Source organism: Phocoena phocoena, chromosome 5 (genome assembly GCF_963924675.1).
Source record: "Phocoena phocoena chromosome 5, mPhoPho1.1, whole genome shotgun sequence".
NCBI classification, from domain to species: Eukaryota; Metazoa; Chordata; class Mammalia; order Artiodactyla; family Phocoenidae; genus Phocoena; species Phocoena phocoena.
The window spans coordinates 109,601,674-109,614,004 of record NC_089223.1 but is presented as its reverse complement, the minus strand read 5'-3'; the positions used below and the strand labels follow the sequence as shown (position 1 = coordinate 109,614,004).

General features: G+C 40.9%; 1 protein-coding gene across 4 annotated transcripts in view; it reads right to left on the bottom strand.

Annotated features, from left to right (window-relative positions):
• Positions 1–1,207: 1,207 nt before the first annotated feature.
• The window catches only part of EGF (epidermal growth factor), a 93,590-nt gene continuing 82,466 nt past the window's right edge, over positions 1,208–12,331 (bottom strand). For 3 of the 4 annotated variants that reach the window (XM_065877356.1, XM_065877357.1, XM_065877358.1), the window contains 5 exons: positions 10,687–10,854; positions 7,071–7,188; positions 4,287–4,364; position 2,370; positions 2,057–2,307 (listed from right to left, as the gene is read on the bottom strand). In XM_065877356.1, coding sequence (XP_065733428.1) covers positions 2,057–2,307; position 2,370; positions 4,287–4,364; positions 7,071–7,188; positions 10,687–10,854 — 616 coding nt within the window. Of the gene's footprint in view, positions 2,308–2,369; positions 2,371–4,258; positions 4,365–7,070; positions 7,189–10,686; positions 10,855–12,331 lie in introns of all 4 variants that reach the window. The other variant, XM_065877355.1, reaches the window with a different exon arrangement.

The following is a 12,331-nucleotide window of genomic DNA, read 5'->3' as shown; positions in this document are numbered from 1 at the left end:
TGTTTTTAACACATTTTCAGTGATCACATGATAATCATTTATTCACATGAAGAGGATGTCAGTTGGAAATCAAGGTTAATAGGTGGAACTGGAACCATACAGTTTCAAAAGAATAGAGTATGCTAAGCCCTCTATTAGGTGCTAGAAAAGAGGGCAGAATGCTCATGTTATGTAGCAGGTGACATTTAGTCCAATAGGATCACAATCAGGCATTGTGCACAATGAGACCATGAGATTTAGGAAATAAAAATATTTGATTTGCATTTTTTCCAAACTGAATATCTTAGATGAAAATGCTCTTTTAAAAAAAATAGATTCTTAAAGGAGGATATTTCTGGTAGAGACGTGGGAGCCTCAGCAAAGGAAAATACTCTTTCAGGGTGACTTGCTAAGGACACAAAGTGTGTCTTCTCTCTACTTTGACCAGGGAGACAGTGTTAGATCCTGATCAAGGACACAGGGTCCTAGTTTATGAGGTATCAGATTCACTGCACAGCTTGAAGATAACGGTTCAAAGATAATGCTATGTTATGGGCTATTGTGGTCTCATGTTATCGCTGGAATCCTAAACGAGGTGCCAAAATACAAAAATGTAATCTAAACACTTCCAAAATGTTCACTTTTGGAAGAAGAAAAAATATTCACACTTACAAATATAATTTTCCCGTCATTGGGAGAATTATGACTCCATTTTTTCTGAGGTCAGTTCACTCATTAGAAACAAAAGACAGATCTTCTGATCCTCCAGGTTATCAACTATCAATTAGAGCAAAACTGAATACAGAAAAATCTGAATTAACTCCGCCACAAAATCTTAACCAAAACTTCTAAGAAGTATCTACTTGAAATGGGCTTCAACGCCTTTTCATGCTGACTTCTGGTGTAACCAAAGTCCAAGGAGTTCAAGAGAAAGGAAAGAAAAGATAAGCAAAAGGACTAGTTAATGCATAAACTGAATAATCCAAAGCCCCAAACAATTCACAGTTACAGTATTAGGTTGTGTAATTTGTAGTAACAATGTCTTGGCTGCAAGAATGATATTTAATTGGAACACTTTGTGAAATTTTACTTTATAACGTTAGAAAGATTTCAAATATGATTTTTTTTGTAAAGTAACAATAGCAAGATTAGAAAATCACTTTGCTTCAACTCTAACATCCCCTTAAACTATAATTTATTACTTAACCAGGTGTACGGTAAAATGTTTATGATTAATGCTGATTTTATTTACATAAGTAGAAGAAACTGATTGCTGTCCAAAATTAAAATAAATCAGGCAATTTGCTTACAATCTCATATGTTGAAAATAAGTAAAAATTCTGTGCAAACATACAAAGGGAGAATTTACCATTTTCATTAGAGAAAAAATTATGTGGGGGAAAGAATAGTAACGTCAGAAACACAGAAGTCTCTTGGGCAATGTTTTAAAAATTAAATGTTTTCATTCAAAGATTTTTAAAGAAAAAATAAGCCCTCCAATTTGGAAGAAATCAGGTTCTAAGTTAGTACATTTTTCATTAATTTATCAAAATTCATTCTACAAAATTACCAGCATGGACCACACCAATGATAAGTTAAGTTGATAAGTTAAATGCCTACCGATGTATTATATCAATAACAATAATTTTAATATTCTAACCATTTCATAAAATTTAGCTAAATGTTCTGTCCAGATAAGAGAAATTACTCTATAACTGACCCAACCTGTATGATTGATGGTTTTAACCCCAAATATCTTCTGGGGTTGCAGGAAAAAAAAATCTGTCTGTATTGAATATTGAAGACAACACAGTTTACAAAGCACTACTTTCCCCGTTTTGGTTTCTAATGAGTTACCCAGTGATTCTCCAGGTCACTTTTACTTGAAAATCTGCAGTGAGACTGCTTGAAGGAAGAAGCAAAAGCACAATACGTATTTGTCTCTGACGCTGAGTAGGTGATTAGTTGTAGAGATTGTAGAATGAAAATCTGTATTTTTTCCTCTACTTTTTGAAATGGAGTATGACTATCCATCAATACAGTTTGTTCCTCTTGATCTTACTTTTAATTCCAGCTTTCACTGAGTCAGCTCCATTTGGTGTGGTGGATCCGGAGCTCTTTGTTGCCATAATGGGTAAGCTGATGGGAGAGAATGGGACTTCTCAACTCCCCCAGCAATGGGCCATGCCCCATAGGAGGGGAGATGAAAGCTACACTTCATTCTCTGGTGACTAGAGCCTTTATCACTGGATGATGAAACACAGCATCCTTGTTCTGTGCCCATATACATCTGGGGCTCCTTTCTCCATGATGTTGGTTGCAATGACCCTATACAAGAGATAAAAGACATTTCAGTATTCACGTCACTCACGATGTCCATCAAGACAGACCCTAATAGTAGTGGCTGGAGAGTAGACCTAAAATATGAGACACAAATGAACCCATTTTCAAACCATTCTGGACCCAATTTTTTTAAAATTAAAATAGTTTGGGTTAGTAAGATGATTCAAAGGACTGTGCTACCTGACATTGCTACTTAGCTTTCTCTGTGTACCTCCACTGTCCCCGTTTGGCCCATAAATGACTTGAGAACAGAGCTCGGGTTCTAAATGCACTTGCATTCCTATCCCCTAGCATGATACTCTGCACTTAACTTGCACCAGTTGATGTTGGCTGAGGTCAATGAATATGGCTCTGTGGAGGCACCACTAGTATAGCCTGTGGCTTAATGGGTTTTCCAGGGTAGAGGAAGAGTTGGCTCACAGCCAATTTTGATCTTTTATCTCATTTCCCACTCTACCTCCCCACCTCCAATCTCCACATGCACTTTCACAACAGGCATTTATGAGATGGCTGGACATGACTGGGGATATGATCACTCATATTGGGAGACAGGTGTTATGAGTAGCTCATAGAGAATGGGTCAAACTGCAAAAGAATGCGTAAAAAGAGAGAGATTCTAATGTATTCCTGAGTATTCAGCTAACTGAGTCCTTAGTTCTTGTCTGAGTTTAACCATATTCTTTTAACTGTGCTACTGAATATCTTACAAAATTACATTATATATACCTCTAAAGGAGATTATTTTCATAACAAAGAATTATTTGCTTTTAGCTCCTCAAGAAAAAGTACTATGTAAAACAAGATATTCCATTACATTCAAAAAATGCTACTAATAACAACAAAAAACCACGCGACATTTGAAAATGCTAAATGTTTTCATTATCCCGATTAACAACACTTGTAATGATATATATACATATATATATAATATTTATTGTAGTTTTAATATTCAATTCTGAAGTATACCTTAATATCCAGAGCCTTCCTCAAATTAGGAAAGAAAGTTATACTGAATTTGGGTTACATGGTAACACATGTACGAGAGGGGGATTTGGAGTGAGTTTTTCAAAACAAGAAGCCTATGTTCTCTCTACGAGGAAGTCTGAGGAGAAGAGAATGGTAATAAGCATATTTATGAAGGACAAATATCAGAAAGTATAAGTGGGGCTGAAGCACCTCTCATTAGCAGAGGAACTGGTTTTGTTGGCTCAAAGTTTCTCTGAACCTTTCTGAAGGTTTATGATACAAAAAGCATATTCAACCTCGTCCTCTGAGTTAGGAAATACAACTATGATACCTGAGACCCAAGCCCAAGAAATTTATCTTAATACAACTCTTGACAAAAGTATTATGTCGAATCATACGTAACTCCATTTCTACTGGAAGCAGATTGAGTTCCAAAACAGCCTGAAAATGTGGGTTGATTTTACAGCCCCTCTCGCAGGGGTCTGGCTGGATTTCACAGACGGCCAGGCATCTGGTTGAGGGCTAGCTCCTGATAAGACTTAAATACTCCCAAATCCCTAGGAGAACCCCCAGATCAACTTAAATTCACAAGAATCCTTCCTTCCAAAACATGGAACACATTTTTTTGGAGCCACTTTCAATTTCACTGGAACCTACAGCTGCCCATACAGATCCCGAACCCCAAGAATGACCTCAAAACCCAACCTAAATCAAAATAAGGAGTAACTCGTTGTGTGCTTGCTTAAGGGGACCTAGCAGACTGCTATGTGACCAGAGTTTTGAGTGAACGTGGTAACCTCAGGTAAACAGGAATCTAGTCTAAACATATTTCTCTAAAGTTCTGTGGCATTCCAATACAGCCAGCTGCTCACACAGCTTATACAATTTCACTATTCACTGTTTCTGTGTGTAGATGAGACTTTTCACATTCAGGGAAACATTCACGATCCAGGGAAAGATAATCATTCACCAGGCTCCAGGGAAGAAAACTGGCCAACATCTGCCACCAGGCCGTCCTTGAGGGCTACAGGTTGACTCCCATTGCTGAAGTTCTGATGTTCCTCTATCACCACAAACTGCAGCAAACAAAAGGGAGAGAGAGGAAATCCATAAATTTAAAATCCATAAATTATCTCAACATACGTTAAATAAAATCTATGGCTTCATGTCCACCTTATAGAAGGTAAAAGCCAAAAGAAAAGGTCCTGTCAAATTTGTCTCTCTGGCTAATGAAAGATTCAGTTCAGTTAGAAAGCTTCTGTTACTCTCTATTAAAGCAACTAGCACTACCCATACATGAATCCACAAGTGTTCTAAGCATTGCCCACAGGCCAGACAAATAATATCTCGCACATGTATGTGCTCCAACTTTTCAAATATGTGTGTGTGCTTAATTAGGAAAATTCACTTAAACATGCTATCAAGTTCTGAATAATTTGGGCTCATTAGTGGGTAATAAGAACTAATAATGCAACTACTATTTTGCAGGGATCCATGAACTGTCTTTTCATGCTTGAACAGCTTGGGAACCAGAATTCTAAAAGGCAGGCTCAGAAAACAACATTATTTCTCTTCGGTCAACAAAATGATTATTTTTGTCATTGTTTGTACTGTCCACGTTCGATTGGGCACTTGCAATGCAGGCTAACCAGAGTTCACTGGCTCACATTCACACCAGATAGATTAGAGATTAAAGCAGATCAAAGATAAAAGGAGAGAAAAGAAGTGACCCCACGCCCCAGGATGAAGGATGCAGTTTGGGGAAGTCCTTCCTTGCCAATCAGTAACCCAGCAGACAGACTGCCCCAAGGTTCTGAACCAATGCTCTACTGGTTCAGAAACGTACCCTCCACATAATGAGCCCATAGCTGAGAAATACAATGAGGAAGAGAGAATAGAAAAAAATCTCCTTGGTCATATTTCTCCTTGAGAAAAGTATAGGAATAAAAATGAGTAGAGTCGATGAGGGAGAGAAATGTTGGTGAGAGAATGGTGGATCCTCTGAACACGTTTTCATTTTCTTATTTTCCACACCACTAATAACCCTTCTCCACCTCTTCCTCACTGATGGGTCTCGCAAAGTAACTCATTGCAAAACTAATACATGACCCACTGTTTACGGGCACAGGCCCATTTTTCTGGCTCAAGTTAAAATCCAGCCCACTGCACTGCCAGTTTTCCAACCACATGCCTCTCTGCCAGAAGAACACAGCTTCCAGGATTCTGGCCTGGGTTGGGCGCTCAGCTCTCTCCCACTCACACCGATACCTGCAGAGCAGCTGGTGTCAATGACAGATCTGACGGCTGGGAGACTGAGCCTCTCACCACAGCCCTGAGACAGCACGCTGCTCGTGACAGCAGCAAGTGTTTTTGATTTTTTAAGAAATAAGATACAGATTGTGTTTCTCCTTCTCTCCCATGATTTCAATAAGATGAACGAAACTTGCTACCCAAAACCTGAAGGAAGTACCATACAGGCTGACAATGAGATCTGGAAAATTAAAGAGTCCACAAGTCATGAAGCTTCAAAGAACTGAGGACATTCTATGACTAAGTCCACCCAGAACCACACACTTAGGGAATCTCCAGAGACAGGGGAGATCTTAGAGCTCATGTAATCCAAACGCCTTGGAGTCCTGATGAAGAAACAGGGGTCCAGTGACTTGCTGAAAATTAGCCAACTGGTTAGAAGAGTAAAGCCAGAATTCACATTTCTTATTGTATTTCTGTACTCAAGTTCCACCAAAAAATAAGTATACGCTGAATGCCTACAACAAGCAGAGACAGATGGTCACTTGTTAGTCAAAAGCATAGCCACAGGAAAGCTGTTCTCTGAAATGCACATGAAGTAGAGGCTGGGGAGTGGGAGCAGTGGTGTGGGAAGGACCCCAAATGATGCCTTTGCCCCTTGACAACCTCTCCCTAATAGCCTTTTCCCTATGTGCCCACAGGTTTCAATTCCCCACGGACCTGCCATATAGTCCAGCCTCTTCCACAACATATACCACAAATGATACCAACAACACACATGGAACCAGTCAAGTTATCTCTGACGGGATTCTGAAAATGGAAATTCCAGCAATTTCAAGAGAGCCTGTCCCAAGTCTGCCCTCTAGTGTTCTAAGATCAATTACTGAAATGGATGATCTATGAAGCATTTTGAACTTCACAGTTACTATGCTTTTTGGAAAATATACAGGGCTGCCGGATAAAATACAGGATACCCAGTAAAATTTGAATTTAAAATTGAACTTTCAGTATTAGCATGAATTTAACTAGGTGTCCTGTATTTTTATTGGCTAAATCTGGCAATTGTTTTGCTGCTGAAGTTTAAGGACTTAAAATGTGTGTGAGAAAAGAAATTTTAACAAAATTAGGAGCATAATCTTGGGTTTTTAAGGCATCCATCTGAAAGGGATCGCCGAAAAATGGGGAAAGACTTTCCACAAACACATAAAAAGCTAAGTTATAGCAAGAAAGTACATGCTAGAAAAAAGATCCCATAAATGTCTCGTGCATTACATTATGGCACTAGTTTAGCTTATCTGATTACTTTAATTTAGGACACAGTTCCCCCACCCTGACTGCCCACCCAGGACCTCCCACTTCTTGTGGTGTTAGGTAACATTAACACCAGCTGGAAGCTATAATAGATTCCAGTCTCTCTGAACTCAGTGAAGAATGAGAAAAAAACTGAACTGGGATTAACATAAAACTTTATTGCTTTACATTTCTTGCTTCATGTATTTAATTTCTTGCTTCATGTACTGTGGTCACATTACCCAAGGTTGGGGGTAAGAGGACATCCCAGCCTCCTCATCTACAGGCCTGGTACTGCTCACATCTCTGCTTGACTCTTCATAAGGATTCTTCGGACTTTTCGATAGCAGCTTCTGAGTCCTGCCATAGAGCCAAAATATCAGATAATCTCAAAACAAAATAAAACAGTAGCCTACTCAGTGATGGTCAAGGACAACTACTTTTGCTACTGAAATTTTGGTACTTAAAATGCATGGGAGAGAAGAAGTATTAAGGAAACTAGGAGCCTAACTTTGGGTTTTAAGGCATCCTTACCTGCATTACTTTCCAGATGATGCTTCACTCTTTCCAAGGTACCGTGACAAGGGGTAGGAGGGCATGGGGTGGGCGGGAAGCCATGCATTCATTCATTCATTTATTCATGGACATATCGATTGAGTACTAACTATATCCTAGGCCCTGTCCTAGTACCGGAGACATAGGAATGGAAAAACAACACAACAAAATCTCTACCTAAATGGACTTAGAATTTGCGGGGAGGGGGTGCCCATGGAAATAGTACCACAGCAATTGTGTGACACAGCTTCATTTTACAAGTGAAGCCAGTGGGATTGGAAGATAGTAGTGATGAACCCAAGGCACACAGCTACCAAGGGCAGCCCAGGAGCTGGGTCACAATGCTGTACCAACTACGTATTGGCACCTGCCGTCTACCTCTACAGCTGCTGCAGCTGCTGACCTTCAACACCCACTGAAAGGAGTTCAGTGCGGAGATCAGGAATGAGGCACCCTGTGCTCTGCAAAAAACTGGCAGAACAGGTCTTTAGATAATTAGATATTCTCAGGAAAAGATTTTATGAGCCCAATTCTTGCATCTCCTTGTATCTAGCAAAGCACTAAAATCCTTCACGGTGACGTCTCCTCCTCACGAGTAGCAGTAACCTTCACGAGACTAGCAGCAACCGTCTGCAAAAATTATGTGCTTGATTGCCTGTACTTCCCCTTCACCAAAGGCACAGATATACCGACCTTGCCCCCTACCTCTCTGGAGCAGCTTCTCAGAGCTATCTGAAATGCCATCTTCCGGGCTATAGTCCTCATTTTGCCCCAAATAAACTTAACTCATAACTCTCACGTTGTGCTTTTTTTTTTTTTCAGTCGACGGATGCAAAGCCTAGGCTCCTTCCAGGTCTATGCAAGGCATGGTGTCATGCCCTGGGGGAGGGGGTGAAAGGGAGGGAGATCTAACATGAAAGTAGGATCCCTGTCCTCAAAGCATAGCCTTGAGAGGGAGAGAGACAGGTACATCACATAATGAGCAGCCATTTAAGGGAAACCAATGAAGGAAAGGTGGTGGGGAGACCACCAGCCAGCCTCAAGATTCCAAAATAGTGCTGCTATCTCGGGGCAGATGGCGTCTTAATTCCCTCTAAGAGTGTAACCCTCAGTCAAACAGGTCTGTCTGACCATCGGAGGAAGGGCAATAGGAAGGTAGGGGCTGCTGTGGAAGCCCCATCCCAGGAGCTGTGAATTCCATGAGACAGATGGAACCCCATCAGGAAATAGTGTGGGTTATTATTTTTAATCAAAAGCATCAAGGAGGGCTTCCCTGGTGGCGCAGTGGTTGAGAGTCCGCCTGCCGATGCAGGGGACACGGGTTCGTGCCCCGGTCCGGGAAGATCCCACATGCCGCAGAGCGGCTGGGTCCGTGAGCCATGGGCGCTGAGCCTGCGCGTCCGGAGCCTGTGCTCCGCAACGGGAGAGGCCACAAGAGTGAGAGGCCCGCGTACCACAAAAAAAAAAAAAAAAAAAAAAAAAAAAAAAAAAAAAAGCATCAAGGAAAAAAATTGAAGTGGTTAATATAAACACTTCCAAAGTTGCAAGTTATAGTTTGTGACATAATACTTCCTGTTGGTTTTTTTACAAAGCGGTCCTTCCAAGAAATAGTTTTATTTTTTTATTTTTATTTTTTAAAGTCTTTCTTATTGAATTTGTTACAATATTGCTTCTGTTTTATGTTTTGGTGTTTTGGCCGCAAGGCATGTGGGATCTTAGCTCCCTGACCAGGGATCAAACCTGCATCCCCTGCATTGGAAGGCAAAGTCTTAACCACTGGACCGCCAGGGAAGTCCCCAACAAGTTTCATGAAGTAATAATAGTACAATACTTTTTAAATTATTTAGTTCCACAAACAATCTTTTCAGAGATACACAGGACAAATAGTGTCAGACAGTCAATCTAGACAAAACAGGTAAGACTGACGCAAAGGGAGGAATAACTGATTTTAACTCTTTACAGAAAATTACTCAACACACCTAACTGATAAACCCAATGCTAGGTCTGTATTTATTGGTGTACACGAGTGACGTGGCAATATTTAAACTGGCAGTTTTCATTTGAACTTAGCAGCGTATTACTTACTATGTCATAGTCCATAGAATAAGAAAAAATACCTAATAATTACAGTACCCTTGGACTTGTTTCTTCCTTCCATTTTTCTCTACATTATTTGCCAATCATCTACTTTCCCTTTGGCATTCTGTCCAATGGGATGAAACGCTGATTATTTAATATTCTTCCTACAAATATCCAAGATATTGATTGAACACCAGGCTAAAAAGTACAATGGTTACTGATGAACCACTGAATTAAAATTTCAAGTTTTTGCCTGAGAATCCTGTGTGTCAAGATAGAAAAGGATTTGGAACGTGTGACTCCTTGGGGAAGATGACGGTTCGTGGAGAATCATAGCAATAACAAAAAGCATTTATTAAATCATATATGCCAGACAAACTACAACAGTGTACAAAATGCTTTTCTGTATTGAGGATAGTGGAGGATGCTGTCTTACTTTTTAAGAAAGTGGAAAATGAACAAACAATGTGATGCCCATTTCTTCACCCTAATGTAGTGTTTTTTTTTTTTTAAATAAATGTGTAAATATCATCGTTCCACAGTTCTGAACTTTTAACTTGAAATGACTAAAAACATAAACTCCAAGGAGCCGAAACTTCCTTCCAAGTTAGGGAAGATAACTGAGTTTCTTGAACAGAAGTTAATACTTTGTGGGAAATCAACTCAGTGGATGGCACCCATGAAAAATTATAGTTATACAGGCTGGGGATGGCGTGAGAGGAAGCACACGATGTTAAAAAAAAAGTGGAATATAAAAACGTGTGAGGGGGGCTTCCCTGGTGGCACAGTGGTTGAGAGTCCGCCTGCCGATGCAGGGGACACGGGTTCGTGCCCCGGTCCGGGAAGATCCCACATGCCGCGGAGCGGCTGGGCCCGTGAGCCATGGCCGCTGAGCCTGCGCGTCCGGAGCCTGTGCTCCGCAACGGGAGAGGCCACAACAGTGAGAGGCCCGCGTATCGCAAACAAAACAAAACAAAACAAACAAACAAAAAACGTGTGAGGTTAAATAACAACCCAGTAAACTACATAGGTTTATGGGCAAAGACTGGAAAGGAACAATAAATCCACTGATGTTTTAGAGCAGTGAAATCCTGGACCGTTTTTTGTTTTCTTTTACTGTTATTCCAGTTTTTAAATGAAGTACGTGTGTAGAAGCAGCTCATCTCAAGAAGCCCCTGGGAGGAGCTAGAAGGAGGTTGAAAGTTCCAATGGAAGCAAAGTCACCTGTATTTCTGAGCCCCACACAGCCCCAGGAGCAGTAGCAGAAGCAGCACCACCACACAGGCAGCCACCGCAGTGACGCTCCGCTGCCGCCCGTGGCCGGCATGGCGCAGTTCCCACCACTTCAGGTCTCGGTGCTGACATCGCTCCCCGACGTAGCCAACGACACAGCTGTGACAACATACAAACAGAGGTCAGCAGTGAGCCAAGGCCGAAAACGCTTATATTTTTGCACTCAATATCCAGCCGTCTCTCAACCTCTGCATTTCAGCTTCAGCTCTTTGGACATATGGAAAATCCATCAGGGGTCAGTTGAAAGCACTCTAATTTACAAGTTAATGCAACACAGACTTCCCCCATTGGTCTGTTGGCCCTGGGATTAATGGGGGATTATTTGCATACTGCCTCTATAAGGCACTGCAGAACATTGATTAAAGATCAATTTCTGTTAGGCTAAAATCCTGTGAAGCTTCCTCTAAGACCAACATAAAGCAACCCTGCCCTAAGTGCCAAGGGAGTTTTCAAACAAATGTTCAGCCAGACCGCAATGAGTATAGGTCAAAGGAAGGAAGAAGAATTCAAAGCAGAGTCTTTCACTTGAGACCAGGTTGTAAAAGAATGTTGAGTAGTCTCTGAACTGGAAGCATAGACTAGTCTGCAGAGGAAACCATTTTTCCTTCTTTTTTAAAATCACAGACTCAAAAGGACTCGGTGGTGACACACAAGCATTTGCCTACTTCTTCAAGGGAGAAGAACTAAGTGGAGGAAAAGAGGCATTCACCAACATCCTGCTGTTTCATTAGTGAAATTGTTACTGGAATTACCAGCGGGCAACACAGCCTGCGAACCTTTAGATGAAAGTAAATGAAACAATGCTGCCATCTACTGGGAATACACGCTTCCAGAAACTCTCAGGATCTTGGGTAGAACTATATTCTATTATTCTTTGCAAGAGCATAAACTTTAAAAATATTCTGTTAGAAATTTTGTGTTGCTCACTTGTTAGGAATTTCTTCACCCTGGCTCTGGATCCACTCTCTGTATGTATATCCATGTCCCCACTTTGTTCCAAAAGGAGGTAAAGGAATGAACACACAGAGGACTGATACCAGTCCCCATGGCGGGAAGAGGCAGCAAGGGAAAAGCATTAGACGAAGCATGCATCATGGCTGAAGGCCCAGAAGGTCTCAAGTCTAGTCCTAGTTCTACCTGAGTTGGTTATAGGAGCTTTGGCGAGTCACTTTCAAAGACAGGAGGGAAAGTAACTAGTGATTGTTATGCACCTTATGTTTCCGATATTGTACTAGGCACTTTTATTCATTTTATTTTTGATGGCATATTCCCATTTTATAGATGAGGAAAGTGAGATTCAAAGGAGTTAAGTAATTTTTCACACGGCTCGTGAATGGCAGGTTTGATTCAAATGGTTCTCTGATTTCAAAGTCTGTGCTCTTTCTACTACATTGGGCCACTTCCAAAAAGAGTTTTAAGTTCCAGGCACCTCTGAAAAACTATTCTTCTAGAAGTGATCCTACCAGAGAATGCAGGATCTGAGTGTAGGAAGCATAAAAGACCATCAGGTTATTCCCGGCTTTCCTGTATGCTGTTTTAATTCTAGCTGTCCTTGGTTATAGACGTTTACTATCAA